This window comes from Cetorhinus maximus, chromosome 12 (assembly GCF_964194155.1).
Source record: "Cetorhinus maximus chromosome 12, sCetMax3.hap1.1, whole genome shotgun sequence".
In the NCBI taxonomy this organism is placed as follows: Eukaryota; Metazoa; Chordata; class Chondrichthyes; order Lamniformes; family Cetorhinidae; genus Cetorhinus; species Cetorhinus maximus.
In genome coordinates, this window is record NC_135890.1 from 68,554,976 (window position 1) to 68,575,201 (window position 20,226).

The 20,226-nt window shown below is 48.2% G+C and overlaps 1 protein-coding gene across 1 annotated transcript in view; it reads left to right on the top strand.

The window, feature by feature from the left end:
- The window catches only part of LOC144687541 (glutathione S-transferase theta-1-like), a 44,511-nt gene extending 27,539 nt beyond the window's left edge, over positions 1–16,972 (top strand). Inside the window, exons 3-5 of the mRNA XM_078553825.1 lie at positions 3,566–3,716; positions 5,959–6,135; positions 16,661–16,972. Coding sequence (XP_078409951.1) covers positions 3,566–3,716; positions 5,959–6,135; positions 16,661–16,864 — 532 coding nt within the window. The 3' untranslated portion in view covers positions 16,865–16,972. The remainder of the gene's footprint in view (positions 1–3,565; positions 3,717–5,958; positions 6,136–16,660) is intronic.
- The last annotated feature ends 3,254 nt before the right edge of the window (positions 16,973–20,226 follow it).

Consider the following 20,226-nt stretch of genomic DNA (forward strand, 5'->3'; position numbering starts at 1 on the left):
CAAATATTTATGATCTATATTAATGACTTGGATGATGGGTCGGACTGTATTGTAGCCAAATTTGCTGATGAGTGTGAGGAGGATACTGAAAAGGAATATGGATAGGATAGGTGAATGGGCAAAAATTTGGCAGGTGGAGTATAATGTGGGAAAATGTGAAGCTGTCCACTTTGGCAGGAAGAATAGAAAAGCTTGTACATGAAATGCATAATGTTAGTGTGCAGGTACAAAAGCTATCCATGTTCGCAGCTGCTCCACTGAGGCACTAACCAGCTTTGCTATTTGAACCCAGGCCCTCCTGGTGAGGGTCAGGGACAGCTGGCAGTCTGCTGGATAGAGGATGTTCCTCCTTTCATAGATTGCCTGCATCAGTAGATCCTGGTCAAGGTCGGTGAACGGTGGAGCTGGCAGGTCATGGCTCTGTTAGCTGCTGGATTGCTGCAACATTCTGGCATCGGAGCAGATGATGTACATGTGCCAGGATTGTCCGAGTGTGGTGCATCATTAGCTTGCCATGCTTACATGATAGCAAAGGGCTGGTGATTTGTGGTCTGAATACTGGTGAAAGGTTCACAGCACTATCCTGGTTAAGCCATGGAGTCTCCACAATTCAGTGAAAATTTAGTGTTTGGCCTGCCTCCATTTGTGCCATCGTTTGCTCTACTCTATTGCCTCTGTGCTGACGCACAAGGTAGCAGGCACGACTCTGGTCCGACACCCCACCAGAACGAACATACTGCAATTTGGGGCACATTTTCCAGAGGAGGGTGAGGTGAGCCAGGAAGTTTCTCACCGGTATCGTTTCTCAGTCGTGCTGGAGTCGGGCTGGTGTCCCCAGATGCAGTTCAGAGGCAGCTACAGGGGCTGCTGCATGCTGAGACAGGCTGCGACTCTGGGACTTCATCCCAGTTGTTGTTAAATATTACGCCCTCTAGCCCTTACCCCTCACAACCCCTCACCCTCACCCATTCCCTATGTCCCACTTATGCCAACTATCCACCCCCAGTAGCCCCTCATATTCTTCCGCTCATCCCCATGGCCCCTTATAGCCCCATGTTAACTTAGTTCAAACTCATACCTCCCCCACCCCACTTGGCCCTATGCCAACTTAGTGCCAATTCATGCCAACTCACCCAGTATCAACGATGGGCAGACCTCAAAGACATGCTGAGATGAAATAAGATGAAGTTCTAATTATCTATTACAGACTTCACTATATGAAAAACCCATTCTCATTGATAAAAGCCCACTTAATACATCTAAATCCCCTCAAGTACTTAATATCTTATAAAAACAAACATTTGTACCCATAGCTCCAAATCAAAGACAGCTAATCCTTTAATAGCTTCTTGGAGCTGTCAGTCAAACTCTGAACTTACAGCCCCTTACTGTGATAATGACAGGTTGTGAAAACAGCCAAGCAGTAATAATGCTGTAATGATAGCACTTAATGCTATGACACCCCAGATCTGTTGAAACTGCAAGCACAGATTATTTTCAACTCAGACACAGGCAGGCTATTTTCTTTCAAAATTTAAAGGACTGGCCATTTAAAGAACTTGACAGCTTGACAGTTCCACTGACCTTACCTGCCTTTTACAAACATTTACTGTAAAAAATTGTAAGTCACTCTGTGGGATAAAGCCCTTGTGTCAATGAAAATGAAATTAGTTTGAACTCAGCACTGAGTTCAAATGACCCTGCTGAGTTCAGGATTCCCCCATGTGGAAGTCACATCCTGTCATCTTTTCCTACCAGTGAAAATAAGATCTGTCGGAAATGGGGATGGGGTCTCTTGATCCTGGTTCCCAGCACCATTCTGGTTAAACCATGGGGTCTCCACAATTCAGTGAAAATCTTAGGGTTTGGCCTGCCTCCATTTGTGCCATCGTTTGCTCTACTCTTTCACTTCTGCGCTGGCGCACGAGGTAGCCGGCTTGACTCCAGCCCACCTCCAGATGAAAATCACGCCTCCTGGCAGTGCCGGAACAGAGGCAGGGTTTTGACGTTGGGAAAATTCCCCACTCCTGATTCCCGCCTTAAAAATTAAAATCCAGTCCAAAGAGCCTGCAAAGGGATACAGATAAGCTAAGTGAGTGGGTAAAAACTTGGCTGATGGAGTATAATGTGGTGAAATGTGATGCTGTCCACTTTGGCAGGAAGAGTAGAAAAACAGAATTATTTAACTGGAGAGAGAAAAGAAGGAAAGAAAGAAAGACTTGCATTTATATCATGCTTTCCACGACCACTGGATCTCTCAAAGCGCTTTACAGCCAATGAAGTACTTTCTGAAGTTCACTCACTGTTGTAATATGGGAAACATGGCAGCTAATATGCACTCAGCAAACTCCCACAAACAGCAGTGTGATAATGATCAGATAATCCATTATAGTGATGTTAATTGAGGAGTAAACGTTGGCCAGGACACTGGGGATAACTCCCTTGCCCTTCTTCGAAATAATGCCCATCCGAGAGGCAAGTAAGGCTACAGGTTAACATCTCGTCCAAAGAACAGCATCTCTGACAATGCAATGCTCCCTCTCAACACTGTACAGGCATGTCATCCTTGATTTGAGGGGATGTGGGGAGAGCAGTGGACTCGTTACGCTTGAAACAGTTGGAAATCCTGTGGAAAATCTAGCCCCAGCAGTCAGAAACCTTGGAACTGGGATCCTCTTTGAGATCTTTATTTACAGCCTTCCATCTATTCTGACCACTGAGAGCAGAGATCCAGATGAAGAGCTGAATCAACACAGTGAGAGTGAAAGGAGAGGGACACCAACTGTGTGGGGGAGGACACTGGGTGGAGTGTGACCCTGGGTGTGTGCCCCTGGGTGGGGTGTGCCCCTGGGTGTGTGACCCTGGGTGGAGTGTGCCCCTGGGTGTGTGATCCTGGGTGTGTGATTCTGGGTGGGGTGTGACCCTGGGTGTGTGACCCTGGATGAAGTGTGATCCTAGGTGTGTGACCCTGGGTGTGTGACCCTGGGTGGAGTGTGATCCTGGGTGGAGTGTGACCCTGGGTGTGTGACCCTGGATGAAGTGTGATCCTAGGTGTGTGACCCTGGATGAAGTGTGATCCTAGGTGTGTGACCCTCGGTGTGTGACCCTGGATGAAGTGTGATCCTAGGTGTGTGACCCTGGGTATGTGACCCTGGGTGTGTGACCCTAGATGAAGTGTGATCCTAGGTGTGTGACCTTGGGTGTGTGACCCTGGGTGGAGTGTGACCCTGGGTGAAGTGTGACCCTGGGTGGAGTGTGACCCTGGGTGTGTGATCCTGGGTGGAGTGTGCCCCTGGGTGGAGTGTGCCCCTGGGTGTGTGACCCTGGGTGTGTGACCCTGGGTGGAGCGTGACCCTGGGTGTGTGACCCTGGGTGCAGTGTGACCCTGATGGACAGTGAAACTGATCAAGAGTGACCCTGGGCTGAGATTGACTCTGGGTGGAGTGTGATTCTGGGCGGAGTGTGATTCTGATGAAAAGTGACTCTGATGGAGAGCGAGATGGAGAGTGACACTGACGGATAGTGAAGCAAAGGGAGAGTAACTCTCTAATTCTTTCTCTTACAGTGTGGCGATTCTGAAATATCTGGCATGTAAATACCAGGCCCCTGACCACTGGTACCCGGCCGACCTCCAGAAACGGGCTCGAGTGGATGAATATCTAGCCTGGCAGCACGCCACCATTCGGTATCAGGGATCCAGGATTTTCATGTTTAGGGTAAAGTCAGCAATTTTCTTGCTACATTTCTAGAAAAGTATCGATTCAATCCTCACCCACAAAGCAGCCAGTTTTAAATTCCTCTCTCAGGAATTATTCCCGGCCTCCATTATTCTCTGAAATGACTCCCTGCCTGTTTGGTATTTTGTGAATTCCTCATTTCCTTCACCCCACCATTGGTGGCTGTACCTTCAGCTGCCAAGCCCCAAGCTCTCAAATTCCTTCCCTAAACCTCTCCGAGTCTCAACCCGGTCCTTAAAACTTTCCTCTTTGATCCAAGGTGGGAAGAGTCTGTCCTTCAAAGAAGGGCCATCTTTGACGGAGGTGCCATATTTTGGCAATGGCTGTTGATTGGAGCATTGGTACTTCAGGACGGGGCCATTTATTGGAGGGAGAGACACTTTTTAATGGTGCGAGTCTCTTCATTGGGGGAGTGGCCATTTATTGGAGGGAGGGTCCCTCACTGCATGGAAGAACTGTTCATTGTGGGGTAGGGTAGGGTCTGTTCAGTGAGAAATGGGGATGCTCAATGGAGGGAGGGTTATTCACTTGAGGGAGTGGCCTTTTATTGGATAGAGGGTCTGTACATTGGAGGAGGGGATGTTTATTGGGGGGAAGGGATTGTTTAGTGGGAGAGGGGATATTTATTGGGGGGGGTGGATATTTATTGGGGGTAGGGGATGTTTATTGGGCATAGGGGATGTTTACTGGGGGAGGAAATATTTATTGAGGGGGAAGGAATGTTTATTGAGGAGGAGATATTTATTGGGGGTAGGGGATGTTTATTGGGGAGGGGGGTGTTTATTGAAGGAGGTGATGTTTATTGGGGAGGGGATGTTTATTAAGGGGAGAGGGGATGTTTATTGAGAGGGGTGGGGATATTTATTGCGGGAAGGGATGTTTATCGGGCCAGGGGACGTTTATTGGGGAGGGAATGTTAACTGGGGGAGGGGATGTTTGGTAGGGAGGGGATGTTTACTGGGGGAGGAGGTGATTTATTGGGGAGGGGTTATGTTTATTAGGGGGAGGGGATGTTCATTGGGGGAATGTTTATTGGGGAGGGGGGATGTTTATTTAGGGAGGGAATGTTTATTGGGGAGGGGTTGATTTTTGGGAAAGGGGGTATGTATATTAGGGGGTGGGGATGTTTGTTGGAGAGATGTTTATTGGGGAGGGGGGTGTTTATTGGGGGAGGGGATGTTTATTGGGGGAGGGGTTGATTTTTCGGAGGGGGGTATGTTTATTAGGGGGTGGGGATGTTCATTGGAGAGATGTTTATTGGGGAGGGGGTGTTTATTGGGGAGGGCGTGTTTATTGGGGGAGGGGATGTTAATTGGGGGAGGGGATGTTTATTGGGGGAGGGGATGTTTATTGGGGGAGGGGATGTTTATTGGGGGAGGGGATGTTAATTGGGGGAGGGGATGTTTAGTGGGGGATGGCTTCAAAGAGTAAGAGAGGATTTTTGTTGGCCAACAGGGGTACAGAGAGAGGGAGTAAGTCTTCCCTGGGGAATAAATATCCCCCTCCCCCCCAATAAATCTCAAAGAGATCGAGGTGAAGGGAATGTTTGTTGGATGTTGAGACCACAGCCAGTGGGAGAGGAGAATCAGGCCAGGGAGCATGCAAACACTAATAATAGAGGGACATGCTTAGCAGTTACATATACTCTCTGGAATTTAAAAGAATGAGAGATGACCTAATTGAAACATACAGGATTCTGAAGCGAATTGACAGAGTAGGCACTGAGAGGTTTTTTTCCTTAGCTGGAGAATCTAGAACATGGGGGCACGGTCTCAGGATAAGGGGCCAATCATTTAGGACTGAGATAAGGAGAAATTTCTTCACTCAAAGAGTTATAAAGCTCGAGAATTCTCTGTCCCAGAGTGTTGTGGAAGCTGCATCATTGGCCATATCTAAAGCTGGGATGAGCAAAATTTTGGTCTCTCAGAGAATCAAAAGGATATGGAGAGGGGTCAGGAAGTGGAATTCAGGCAGAAGATTAGCCATGATTGTATTGAATGGCACAGCAGGCTTGATGGACCATATGGTCTACTACTGCTCCTGTGTTCTTGTGTACTTTCTAAAGGACACTTGCAAAATGTGAGTGAGCTAGAAGACTCACTGAACACAATTCCAATGCCTGAATTCAGCCTTCTGCTGTGTTAAGGTTCCTCAGGGCTGTGTCTTACCTCCTGTGAGTGCACCTTGGACTGCTGACCTCTCCTCATGTGTTTTATCCTAGAGCCTGTTGCCAGCTTTAACTGGGAAGCCAATTCCCAAGGACAGAATGGACGAGGCCCTGGAGGATCTGCGAAAATCAATCCAGATCTTTGAAGACAAGTTCCTTCAGGACAAACCGTACATCGCGGGAGAGAAAGTGTCCCTGGCGGACCTGGTCGCTCTCGTTGAACTGATGCAGGTGAGAGAATCGCAGCCAGCTTGATGATATTTCCAACCAACAGCCTGATAGCACAGTCCCACAAAGAGGCAATTGCACTTGGTGGATCCAGGTGGTTTTCAGAAATTGGATTAAACACTTGCCCCTCAAATAGCTCCTTTACATTGACTTGGGCAGCCCTTCAATACATTGTTCAAATGACAGTTAGTCACATTGAGGTCCTATGGTCAGACTTTCAGGAGCTGGAGCTGGAGTAGAAGTTAAAAAGTAGTACCTTGAAGCTAATAATCTCTAATTCCCAATGCCGTGTGTTTATGAAAGTAGAAATGGAAAGATAGGGAGGATCAATGTGTGGCTTGAAGCATGGTGCAGGAGGGAGGGTATTTGGATCAGTTCTGTGGCAGGAGACACATATTCAAAAGGGACGTATTGCACCTCAATAGGATTTGGACCATTGTCTTCATGGGGAGGTTCATTAGTGTGGTTGAGGAGATTTAAACTAAATTGGCAGGTAGGTGGGAACCAACATATAGAAATAGAAAAGAGGAATAATGTGCATAAAGGAGTGAGAGTGTTGGATAGTACTAGGGAAGGAAGTAGTACCATATTAGATAGGAACAGACTGAGAAGGACAACGTGGAATACAAAGACAGGTTTAGAATATATGTATATAAATGTGCAAAGTGTGGTGAATAAGGTTAGTGAGCCACAAGCACAAATAGTCATGTGGGAATATGATATAGTGACAATAATAGAAAAATGGCTTAAAAATGGCGAAGTCTGGGTGCTTAATGTTCAGGGATACAAAGTGTTCAGAAAAGATAGAGGAAGGTAAAAAGGAAGTGGGGTGGCAGTACTGATTAGAGAAGACACTTTAATTTTGGAAAGAGAGGATTCTGCAAGAGACCAAGGACAGAATGCATTTGATTGGAATTAAGAAGGAGAAAGGGGATGATCATATTACTGGGGGTATTATATTCTCCAAATAGTGGAAGAGAGAAATAGAGGAGCAAATCTGCAGGGAAATTGCAGAGACGTACAAGAACTGTAGAGTGGTGATATTGTGGAACTTTAAGTACCCAAATATCAATTCCGATAGTGTTAGAGTAAAGGGTAGAGGGAGAAGAATTTCTGAAATGTATTCAGGAGAACTTCCTTGACCCAGTATGTTTCTGGTCTAACGTGGAAGGAGGTATTGCTGGATCTGGTGCTGGGGAATGAGGTGGGCCAAGTGGACCAAGTGCCTGTAGGGGAACACTTGTGTAAGAGTGATCATCATATCATAAAGTTTAGATTAGCAATGGAGAAGAGCAAGGAACAATCTAAAGTAGAACTTCTAAATTGGAAGAGGACTAACTTCAATACAGTGAGAGAGGATCTGGTACAGTGTTACAGTTCACTTAGGGAGTCCCTATTGCTGTGACAATGTGCATATTGCAGTCTGGAGCTATAGAAAGTAATGGTAGTGGCTCCAATGTTTGTTCCATGCTTTCTTAAGTCTTTCTTGAGTCTCTCCTGCTCTTACTGCCTGCCATTGGTGTGCGCTGGAAGGATTTGCAGGTTGGTACTCAACCTATTTGGCAGCATTATGAATGCACCTTCCTTGCCCATCAAGTCCTGGGGTGAGACTAAAATCGAGAACATCTGGGTCAGAGTCAGGGGCGCTACCCACTGCACCACAAGACCTCAAGTTGGGAGCTAGTCAGGGTAAAATGTAACCAAACCTTGATGGGAAAAGTTGTAACGGAACAATGGGTGATCTTTAAGGAGGAGATATTTCAGGGACAGACTGGGTACATTCCAACAAGGGTGAAAGGGTAGCCAGGACTCCTTGGATGACAAGGGAGATAGAGAATATGATAAAACCAAAAGGAGAGTGTATGATGCATGTCGGGTGAATTCTTCAAGTGAGACCCAGGTCAAATACAATAAGTTGTGAGGGGAAGAGGGAAAATAAGACTGGCAAAGAGAGAATATGAGAATAGAATGGCTATTAACATAAAAGGGGATCCAACAATCTTCTATCGTCATGTAAATAGCAAGTAGATAGTAAGAAGCTGGGTGGGGGGGGTGCCTATTGGGGACAAAAATGATGCTAAGAGGTGCAGGGAAAGGCTAGAATTCTGAATGAGTACTTTGTATCGATGTTTTCTAAGGAAAGGTTGCTGACAAAATATTAGTCGTAGTAGTGAAGATGTAGAGGCAATAAATGGGGTGAGAATTGATAAGCAGGAAGTATTGGAAAGGCTGGCTGTTTTTAGAATGAAAAAGCTGCTTTCCGGATGGCTTGCATCCTAGGTTGCTGAAGGAATTGGGGCTGAAGGTAGTGGCAGATCTTGCCATAATCTTCCCTAGATACGAGGGAGGTGCCAGATGATCAGAGAGTGGCAAATCTGAAACTGTTAAGAAATAATGTAAGGATGTTCTTGTCACTGCTGGCCAGTTTGTCTAATATTAATTGTGGGTTATGTTTTAGAAATAACAATCAGGGAAAAATGGGGAGAGGCACTTGGAGAGGTTTGAGGTAATTAAGGAGAGCCAGCATCGATTTGTAAAAGGTAGATTGTGCTTAGCTAATTCAATTAGTTAAATTGGAATTCAGTGGATGTTGTCTTATGGATTTTAAGAAAGCGTTTGACAAAGTACCACATAAAAGGTTGGTTAACAAAAATTGCTAATGATACCAAACTTGGAGAAGTGGCAAACAGTGAGGATGATACTAATCGAGATAGATCATAGATAGGTTAGCAGAATACAGAGGAGTGTGAGGCGATGCATTTTGGCAGAATGGATAGGGAAAGGCAATAGAGACATAATGGCACAGTTCTAAAGAGTGTGCAGGGATAGAGGGACCTGGGGATTCATGTGCACAGATCAGTTAAGGTGGCACGATAGATTGAGAGATCAGAGAGCAAAGCATATGCAATGTGGTCTTCATAAACAGAGAAATTGAGTACAAAAGCAGGGAAGTTATGGTGAATCTTTATAAAGCTCTGGTTGGGCCACAACTGGAGCATTGTGTCCATTTCTGGTCACCACACTTTAGGAAGGATGTGAGGACCCTTGAGAGGTGCAGAGGAGATTGACCAGAATGGTTCCAGGGATGAGGGAAGGTTAGCCACAAGGTTAGGTTGGAGAAGCTGGGGTTGTTCTCCTTGGAGCGAAGGAGATTGAGGGGAGATTTGATAGAGGTGTACATGATTGTGACAGGTTTAGGTGAGGTGGACAAAGAAAAGTTGTTCCCAATAGTTGATGGCACAAGGATGGGGACACAGATTTAAGGTTTTGGGAAAGTGATGCAGGGTGGGTGTGAGGAAGAACTTTTTAAATGAGTGAGTAGTAATGATTAGAGCTTACTGCCTATGAGAGTGATACAAAGATGATCAGTGATTTCAAAAGAAAATGGTCACTGGAAGGTACTAAACTTGCAGGCCTACAGGAATAGAGTGGAGAGATGGGACTGACACAGATTGCTCCACAGAGCACCAGTATAGACTCGATGGGACACAGATCCTCCTTCTGTGCTGTAATGACTCTATAACTATGACATGTGAGGTCATTCAGTGAGTGCCCATTGCCTATTGGACAATGATGGAATCTGTCTTCTCCAAACCTGATATCTACATTTTCCAGTCCAGGTTCTCAGCCGGTGAACCCCCTGAGAGATTTCCTTTCCCCATTCCCCAGTGGAGGTGCGAGGATCATTGTTTTACAGATTTGTAAGTTCCCCTCTCCACGTACTGGACTCATTCTCACTGCTCAGTCCCAGAGGAACACTCACATCTCCCAATCCCACACTCATTCGCTTACTCTTTCATTTGTCAGCCCCAGTCTCGGTCTTTCTAATCTTTCACTCCTGGTCCCACTCTCTCTTATGAAGTCTCTGGTAGTGGGAAACGTGGTGTACAGGGTGAGTTAATTATGCAGGAGCCGAAATTTCAAAATTACAACGGAGGGTTCAAGCTGAAAAATTGAGTCACCAGTGTGGCAGGGGCAGGTCAGGCCCCATGCCATCCTCTGACAGGATCCTACTTGGATCCCATTTGCATGCCATGAATTTGCATTATATCTTAAAACTTTTTGGAATTGTTCCGATCTTCAAGATAAAATCAGCAGCACTCAGGAACCTCACGGCACCTCGTTCACTTTTGTTTAAACGTAGTGTGTGCCAGTCGCCTTTGGGCAGTTGTGTCCGAAGTGAGTTGTCTTAAACTCTGTGGCACAAGGGAGGGGAAGCAGGAGAATGGCAGCTTGGATGGGGGGGTCAGGACCGGCAAGGGCGGGTCAGGAGGGAGGAATGGGTGGGAGGGGGTGGCGTTCAGGTAGGGGCCTGACAGACTAGAAGAGGGCTTCGAGGGAGGACAACAGCTGGGTTGGGGCAAGTAAGTGTGCAGCTGTAACAACCTGGAGCCTTGGGTGTGGTGGGGGTAGGGGCAGTCAGTGAAGGTACAAGGAATGAGGGGCCCAAAGGGCAGGGTCATTAATGTCCAAAGCTGGGTCCTGTGGGTCAAACTCAGGGCACTCTGTTCAAGGGTTACAAAGGGAAGGTGCACAGTCATGTTGGAGGGTCAAACATGATTGGGACAAAGTGGAAAGTGAAAGGGGGAGGGGGGAGGGTCACGGATTGCAATTTGAGGATCACTCACACTATCACAGTAAGTCCCTGCCTAATGTTGACTCACTTAACACTGCTTCATTTTCACATTGTTAATAAAGTAGCGTCTGTATACCCATTTAACATTGTCAGTTTCACTTTAAAATCATTTGCCACAGGCCTTTCCCATAGCACTTCCTGCCTTCAGTTCCTCTTCCCCTCTCCCTTGCTTCCCAGTGTTGCTTCCCTCTGGCCTTGCTTCTTGCTCAGCCTTGCCTCATCGGCCTGGCTTTGCCTCTGCCCCCTCCTCTGGCTTTGTATCTTTGCTCCCCTCATGCTCCAGCCTTGTCTCCCGCCTTCTGTTCTTACCTTTGTCCCTGGAGTCTGTTCTTCTGTTGTTCTGCTTCTGGCTCCCATTCTGAACTCACACTAAGTCCTGAACTCCATCTAGTTGCAGAAGCTGTTTGGTGCAGGTCGTCCTGGGATTTCAGGTGCTACCTGCGCCAACCAACATCAGTCACTAGATGGAGCTTGTAGGTGAGAATACATTTTAAATATTGGGTGAGATTTTCCATTCTTGCTGGCGTCGAATGTGCTCAGCAACATGAGTGGACAATATGGCAAGAAGGCCAAAAATCGGTTTTACAAGGCCGTGAAACCAGTTTACGATCGTCCGCTCCGCCGGTTGAAGGCGGGCAGCATTTCCTGCCACTGGACATCGGGAACCTCATTGTAATACATCTGTATATCATTATAAGGCCAGCCTGCTGGAAACATGCCCCCCCACCGCTGGACCGTCTGTCCACATCGGCGGGAAATCATGCTGGTGCAGAACACGTGCTGACAAGTGTGACATACAGAAGTCGGGACTTACTGCCAGGGCCTTGCTCACATCACAAACACACAAGGAGCAGAAGATGCTGGAGCCCAACAGCCTCAGGACCCTGGAGGAACGACCATCGCACGCTGGGTGGATTCTCATGGACATGGCTCTACTGCGAAGCATCTCACAGGAGGTGGAAAGTCACCGTTGAGGGTTCGCTCACAACGGATGATGATCGAGGGGGTGGAGGGGAAGGTCCAGCAGAGTTTGGACGAGGAAGGTGTACCTGGGTGTGGGAGAGGAAGGTCTAGGATCGACTGGGAGAGGAAGAGGTGTCGGGGGGACGTGAGGTTCAGAGGGGGGGGAATGAAGGTGTTGGGGTTGAGGTTGGGAGGGGAGGAACGAAGGTGTTGGGGGGTCAGGGGGTGAGGTTGGGGGGGGAATGACCGTATCTTGGGGGAGGTTGGGAGGAGGGAAAGGAGTGCAGAGTGGGGAGGGAGTCCAGGGGGAGGAAGGAGTGCGGAGAGGGGACGGAGGAAGGAGTGCGGAGAGGGGACGGAGTAAGGGTGGAGGAAGAAGTAAGGGTGTCTGAGGGAGCCAGGAAGGGGGAAGGACTAAGTGGGGGTGGGGGAAGGACTAAGGCGAGGGTGTCCTGGGGGTGGGGAAGAAATTCCGGGGGGGATGGAGTTCCAGGGGAGGAAGGGTTTCCAAAGGGGGAGGGAGTCCGGAGGGGGGGATGTCCAGGTGAACGTGCAAGGGAAGGCCCCAGTGAGTCCGTGACTGCCTCATGGGGAGTGAACTGACTGAGTGAGGGTGGGTGTAGTCTGAGGGAATGGTGAGAGTAACCGAGGGCAGAGTGAGGCGGTAGGGTGGGAGGGTGAGGGTTTGACGTTATCAGTAGAAGGGCTGTTGAGGGTGGTTGGTGGGGACTCGGAGGCAGACACGGACTTTGGGGGTGGGAAGGAGGAGGTCGGGGAGGTTAATGTGGATGTGGGGGTGGGATTTTCAGGAAGGAAGGGAACATGCATGTTCACCTGGACATCCCCGAGGGAAAACGGTTGTGGCTGGTAGGTCACGGAGGGGAGGTGGAAGGTGATGCCGGGGGGATCAACAGTGATGGGGAAAAAGAAATTGGTGACTGGGGAAGGGAAAAGGACGGGGCAGTGAAAGAAAAACTGCATTACCGCCATGCTAAATCGAAAATGAAGGAAGACTCGTGGCGGGCGAAATCAGGTTCTGCATGGGGGTGAGATCAGTGGGTGGGCGGAGATACAGGTCAGCTCAGATGGACAACTGAAAGTGAACCCCAGCAGGCAGCATTGAAAATGCTCAGGACATTGAGATGAGTATGATGGATGTGTGGGAGAGTGCTTGCACAGGGCTCCATAAGGCCCTGCCACACACACACACCCCTCCCTCCAGAATCACTCATGGGCCGGCTGTGTGCAGCTGAATTGCTAGTGGAGGGATGGTGCAGTGGGAGGACTCGCGAAGCTGAAGTCTGAAAGACACCGTTACATGTTATTCAGTGAAAGTGAATATATTTACAGATTGTAATGTCATAAAATGTGTTCACCCATGCAACCAGCTGTGATCAGAATTCCTTAACTTTTGAATGCCTTAGACTTCAAGGTGCTGCCCTGACATCCGCAGCAAGGGTGGAGACAACCTGTGCAATGTTGGCCCCGTTACCTTTGATAACTTTGGAGTGCATCCTCTGGAGAGCCAAGGCCTTGAGGGCTCCGATTGGCTTTGGCTGTCCTCCTGTGGGCCGGCTGCTCCCTCTGCAGTGACAGAGGACGAGGTTGAGGGAGTCACAGGCAAAGGGGACTCGGAGGCAGAGGACAGCTTCTGGGATTCCTGAGTGGATGACCCAGGGGTGTCCAGCAGCTGCTCCTCTTCCCTTCGGTGCCTGAGGGTCCCGGCCTGACTACTTGAGGGGAAGGAGCACCTGGGGGGGATGTCGAGGTGCCCGTTTCCTTCTTGCGTTGCCACTGCAGGAACTCACCCATGGCTACTGTGATGGAGTGCAGGTCTGTGTGCATCTCCTCATTCTGCTGGACCAGGGTCTCCCTGGCGTCCAGCATTCTCCCCATGGAGACCTCCCAATGTGTACTGATATGTTGTGCACTATGGCCTTGCATCAGGGTGATAGGGAGGAGCAACACTTCTCAGATGAAAATGAATGGGATGAGCCTGAGGAAGAGGACATGAATGTGCATGACCCTTTACTGGATGCCAGGGCCATGGGGTGATGTTCCTGGGATACCATGGACATTCTCATATACACAAGATTGCCCAATATTGAGGGATCTACATGACCATTCTCCCATCGCCGGCACATGCTTGCCTGCTATGGATATCTAGCAACTCCTGTCAACCACCACTCCAAGAGCTGCCTCTGAACCAGCATCCTCTGCCATTGAGAAAAGCAAGGGAAGTGGACATCTGTCACACACACTCGCTGCTGAAGACTGTTACCCAGGAGAACTGATGATGCCAGTGCTATATGTCAAGCAGCCTATCATGACCAAAGTCTCGAAAAGTGCTCCATCGTTACAGTTCCTTGACACCACATATCTCAGATAATCATCTTGTCACTGCAAGAAATGGAGTGCCTGCAGAGCCTGAATGTTCCTCTAAGTCTCACAGACTGGCAAACATTGGAGCAGACACATATGAACATTAAATAAAGACTGAACGCAAACAGACACTATAATCTCCTACACAATAAAGGAGATGTCTAACATTCCCATGAACCTTCAATGAGTGCCAGCTATGAGACATGTCAGTATAGTTAGGTCCCTGAGCAATTCCCAAAAAACAATAATGATGCACATCTGAATAAAGTGGAAACAATATATTGTGCAATATTTGCAATTGACAAAGTGAATTTCATAGAAATACCTGTGCCATCTTTGTGTTCTCATGAATTCTTAAGCATTCTTTTCCTACCAATGTGTCCCAGTGTGACCCGGATATCAGCAGCTGAGGTGGAAGCAGAGTGCTGAGTACACTTCCCCATTGCCTGTGATGACTTTGGAGGGTGCCTCTGGAGGTGCGGGGCCTTGAGGGCTGCATCCCACTGGGGGTTTCCTGCACCGGTGCAGGGGCAACCTCCTGGGCCATACCTGCTGGAGGCAATGAGGTCAATGGCAGAGGGGTTGAGGAACAGCTTCTCACCCTGGGAGTGCCCTGAGAGAAGCTCTGGGACAGCTGGCATGTGCTCCTCCTCTATCTGGGTGCGTAATGGCACATTCCTCTCTCCCTGAAGAGGAGGAGCACTTGGAGGGAAGTCCAGGTGCCTCATTGTCCTCTCGCTTAGCCACTGCTGTATGGTGCCGATGACTAGAGTGACAGAGTGCATATGGGTCGAATGCGCAGCCTGGCTCTCCATGGTGGTCACCAATTTCTCCATGGATGAAACCATGAGTTCAAATGCTTGAAGTATGGCAGAACTCATGGCTAGCATGGCATAGCTCTATACTCCATGCAAAGCTGCGCATAATCGCTTGTATTTCCACCATATGTTCCCCTAACCTCTACTACATTTCTAGCAGGCATCTTGTGGCCATGGCCAGAGGTCCACCATCAGCATGGGGTTTGGGGGAGGGCCTGATCCCAGCATTTCCCGAATGTCTGGGACCTCGACTCTCACAGTCTCCCTCAGCTACTGGGATGTATCTGTGCTGTGCTCACAAGAAAGTGGACCCAATTCTAAATGCGACCGCTCTGTGACGTGGGTGGGTGTAGCTGAGCTGGTGGAGGGTGCAGGAGAGGCAGGTGACAGTGCAGCCTCTGGGTCAATGGTGTCATTGTGCCCAGAGGTGGAGTCTTCAGTTTCCAGTGGCTGGGGCATCGGGTCTGGATTGCAGGGTCCTGTAAAGGAGAATAAAAAGAAACACATTAAGGTTCCACAGAGTCTATGAGCACCGTGTGGCACAGAGCAGCCGTTATGTCAGCACCAGTTTGGATGCATTCTCACTCTGCAGCCTCGCCATCAGTAACGGATCATCCTCTGTGTTCCCCAGTAACCTGGAGGGCTTGTTCTTCTGCAGGGGAGAGCGGGTGCCCCTCTGCCCCATCTTTGCCCTTTTACTTCTGGCTATGGGTCTGCTTGTCCTGCAGGAGAAAGTGGAGATTGAGTTGACAAATGCTAACTGAGCTGCTTGTCTGCTTGCAGCTCCACCACTCATACTGGCCTGTGTTAGGTTGCATCCAATTGCTCACTGAAGCCAAACTGTTATATGCTTTGGCCTAAAGTCCCTCACGGTCCTGAGGTTCATCACACATTAACCTGCCTAGATTAGCTGAACACTTACACAAATACATAGCCTGATGCCAACATGAGAGAAAATCCTATGTCACCAAGGCACTTACCTGTGTGGATCAGATGTGGTCAATGACCCTTTCCTTGCACTGGACGCACATTTGTGGCTGCGCCCCGTGGTTGCTAACCTCCTCTGCCCAAGCCCCCTTGGTCATGCAGGATGGTCTCTTGTTGCCATCACTTGGGAAGAGCATCTCCTGCCTGAAATCCTGGAATCTGCAGGAAGGCATCGCTGAACCCTGGAACCAGTCTATGTCTTGGCTCTGACATCTTCAAAATAACATGGAAGGGGCTTGGACGTAGTTGGGGGTGGGGATGAGACTGGCGGGTTCCAAGACAATAAAGATTAATCAGTGGTGGGGAGTGATGGGGGGGTGGGGGGGGGAAATGTTTGAGGTGGGGTTGAGGGGGATGAAGGGATGCACAGATCAAATGACTCCTGATAAAAAGGAGCTGCACAAGAAAGTTGGGGCCTAGATGTAGAGCTTCCCTGCTTGTCCAGGCCGCCTGGACCTGCTGAACTGTCACTTGATGGTGCAATTCTTCAATAGAAACCTCCCCTGGCATTGACATGTTTTACATGCTCATGGCCGACCCTCTGCATTTTTGTAAGAATTGCGCGGGCACCAACTCCAAACTCGAAAGCAGAAGTGACGCCCACTCCACTTTCACCATTGACCACCAATTCCACCCCAATTCTCTCAGTCTCTTTGATCTCTCACTCCCAATCTCACTCTCTAAACTCTCAGTCCCAGTCTCCATCCAGTTCACTCTTTTATCTCTTTTTCTTCCACTCCAGCCTCTAAGTACTGGAATCGATCCCTTGGAAGGTCGACCCAAACTGATCGAATGGCGTGAGCGAGTCAAGGGTGATGTGGGCAAAGAGTTATTCGATGAGGCCCATGAGAAGATGATGAAGAGTAAGGATTTTGCAAATGCTTTAGACCTTAACTCTCCTACAGTGCAACAACTTGCACAAAAGCTGCAGAAAAAATACAAGTAAAGGAATGAGTTAGTAAGCCCCAGTGTCTGAGGTGCCTGCTAACTGCAGCTTGGTCTGGTATGTTCCAATATCTCCTAGAATCAAATAAACTGCCAGGAACAATGAGAACCTTGACTTCTGTGTTTTGCTGATTTGTTTTTACTTCATACTTTTCTCATTATTATTTCTTCCTTTCTGACACTGCCAACTCTTGCTATAATTGTATAGGGCTATGCAATACTGTGCACAGTTTTGATCTTCATCTTTAAGGAAGGATATACTTGCAATGGAGGCAGTACAGTGAAGGACCACTTGATTGGTCCCCAGAGTGAGCAGGTTGTCCTATGATGAAGGGGAGTAAATTGGGCCTATATTCTATGGAGTTGAGAAAATTGAGAAATGATCTTATTGACATATATAAGATTCTGGAGGAGTTTGACAGGGTAGACACAGAGGTTGTTTCCTCTGGCTGGGAAATCTAGAACAAGGGGGCACAGGAGCCAATCATTTAAGACTGAGATGAGGAGAAGCTTCTTCATTCAAAGGGTTTGAGCTTTTAGAATTCTCTACCCCTGAGGGTTGGGGATGCTCCATTGTCAAACATATTTAAGGCTGAAGAATTGTTGGTCTCTCTTGGAATTAAGGGATAGGGGGAGCAGATGGGAAAGTGGAATTGAAGTCAAAGGTCAGCCATGATCATATTGAACGGTGCAGCAGGCTCAATGGTCTACTCCTGCTCCTATTTCTGATGTTCTTATGATGGCCAAGTGGCCCCGCTTCTGTGCTTTAAATCTTTCTATGTTTATTGATATTTTCCTGCCTTATACAACTTCTCAAATCCACTTCACTTTCAACGTGCTATCTGCCAAAAAGTGGAAGTTGTGGGTAATAAGCAGAATTCTAGCAGCAGGATCCTGAAGACAGGCTGGAAAGTCAAGTGCGGTAGGGGCTGGGGCATGGGAGGGTGGGTGGTGCTGAAATCACCACCTCTGCTGTTTGCAGGACCAATGGTCATATTTTATGGGAGTTAGGTGACTAATTAGTTGCCATCAGGGTTGCTGTCCCTTTAAAGGATGGCATCCCGCCTCCCCAGGGGCTGCCAGCCAGTCAGTGGGCCAGCAGCTCAGCATTCTCTGCGGCACTAATTGGGGGGGGGGGGGGGGGGGGGGGGCGGCGGCAGTGGCCACTGCTAGGATTGCACCTGAATAAGAGGATGCCATGGAGCAGGACACTCTCCCTGGAGTCAGAAAATCCGGTGCCAGTCAGGCAAGCTTAGCTGGGGGATGCAGCCGGGTAGTTGGTGATAGCAGGTGGCTTCATTGCCACTGAGGTGGCCATTGTCATTGAGAGGGGGCGGCCCTCTGTGGGCCAAATTAGGAGGGCCCAAAACCCCAAAGCCTGCAGGGAGGAAACCAGGATTCACCTGGCTGCCTCCCGTGCAGCAAAGGGCCCTTTGCAAAATACAAACAGCCCTTATTTGACTACTTAAGTGAATCAATTAGCCTCTGGGTTGGAGATCTGTCCTCCACCTTTCCCACCGCTGGTAAGATGGCATGGCAGTGGGAAGATGGTGGGCACGCCACACCCTGCCTTTCTGTCGCCACGTTACAGCCCCTCCAGAGGCCTGGTAAAATCCAGCCTAGTGTACCCATGGACATCTTGCTTTCCATCACATATCCCTATCCTCACCCCAATCCTCCCCTGCTACAGTTCTACTGTCAGATAGCCAAGGCCTGCTTCCTGGCCTGACACTGCAGCCTCATGAATAAGGGCGAGAGCTGCTCCTGGCCTCTGAGGAAGATGAACCATAACTTATCTGACACTCACAGCTGCCAGCTGAGATACTGGCACTGTGCCTACCTTACATGGTCTTATAAAGTCGACTTCAGCACACGGTGAGTCACTGGGGCACGTGTGGGGTGCATCCAGGCCAAGGGGATAGGTGGTTTGTGTGTCAGCTCCCCAAAGCACAAGATGAGTTCTTGGGTGGGTTCAGAGTAAAGCAGAAAATAAGTGTAAATTGGGTTTACTGTGCATGTATATGAATGCATAGAGTTTGGTAAATCAGATCAGTGATTGGTAGGCAGAGATAACCAGGTAGAAATACGACCTGGCTCAAAGAAGGGCAGGACTGAGTATTAAATATTCCTGGATACAAGTGGTTATGAAAGATAGGAAAGGAAGGAAAGGAGGAGGAGTGGCAGTAACAATTAAGGAGAACATTGCAGTGCTAAAAAGAGAGGGTGTTCCAGAGGGGTTAAGGGTAGAATCTATTTGGCTACAGCTTAGGAACAAAAAGGTGCAATTACATGGCTAGGTTTATAGTCCACCAACTAGTGGGAAGGATGTAGAGGAACAAATCTGCAGGGGAATTACAGAGATTTGACAGGCAATATGATCAGCGCAGGCTTGGAGGGGCGAAGGGCCTGTTCCTGTGCTGTACTTTTCTTTGTTTTTTTTTGTTCTTGTTCTAGGCGCAAGAATTATAGAGTAGTTATAATGGGGGACTTTAATTACCCAAATGTAGACTTGGATACTAATAGAGGGCAGAGAGGGGAAAGTGTTCCTGGAATGTGCTCAGGAAATAAAAGGGGATTTATACAAGGAGGCAGGAGGCATGGCTGAGGTATTGAATGAATTCTTTGCCTCTGTCTTTACCAAGGAAGAAGATGCTGCACAGGTCATGGTGAAAGAGGAGTTCAGACACTGTAAGTGTTTAAAATTGATGAAGTGGAGGTATTGGAAAGGTTATCTGTACTTAAAATTGATAAGACACCAGGATCAGATGAGATGCACGCAAGAATACTGAGGGAAGTGAGGGTGGAAATTGCAGAGACACTGGCCATAATTTTTCAGTCTTCCTTATACTCAGGGGACATGCCAGAGGACTGGAGAATTGCAAACCTTACATCCTTGTTCAAAAAAGGGTGTAAAAATAAGCCCAGCAACTACAGACCAGTCAGTTTAACCTTGGTGGTGGGGAAGCTTCTGGAAATGATAATCTGGGACAAAATGAATAGTCACTTGGGCAACTACAGGTTAATTAAAGAAAACCAGTATGGGTTTGTTGAGGGCAAGCCCTGTTTAACTTGTTCAAGTTTTTTGATATGGTAAAAGAGAGGGTTGATGAGGGTATAGTTGTTGATGTGATGTACATGGACTTCTAAAAGGTATTTGATAAAGTACCACACAACAGACTTGTGAGAAAAGTTATAGCTCAAGGAATAAAAGGGGTAGTAGCAACATGGATACAAAATTGGCTGAGTGACAGGAAACAGAAAGTAGTGGCTAATGGAGGTTTTTCCTACTGGAGGAATGTTTATAATGGAATTCTCCAGGGGTCAGTGTTGGACCCCTGCTCTTCCTGATATAGACCTTGGTGT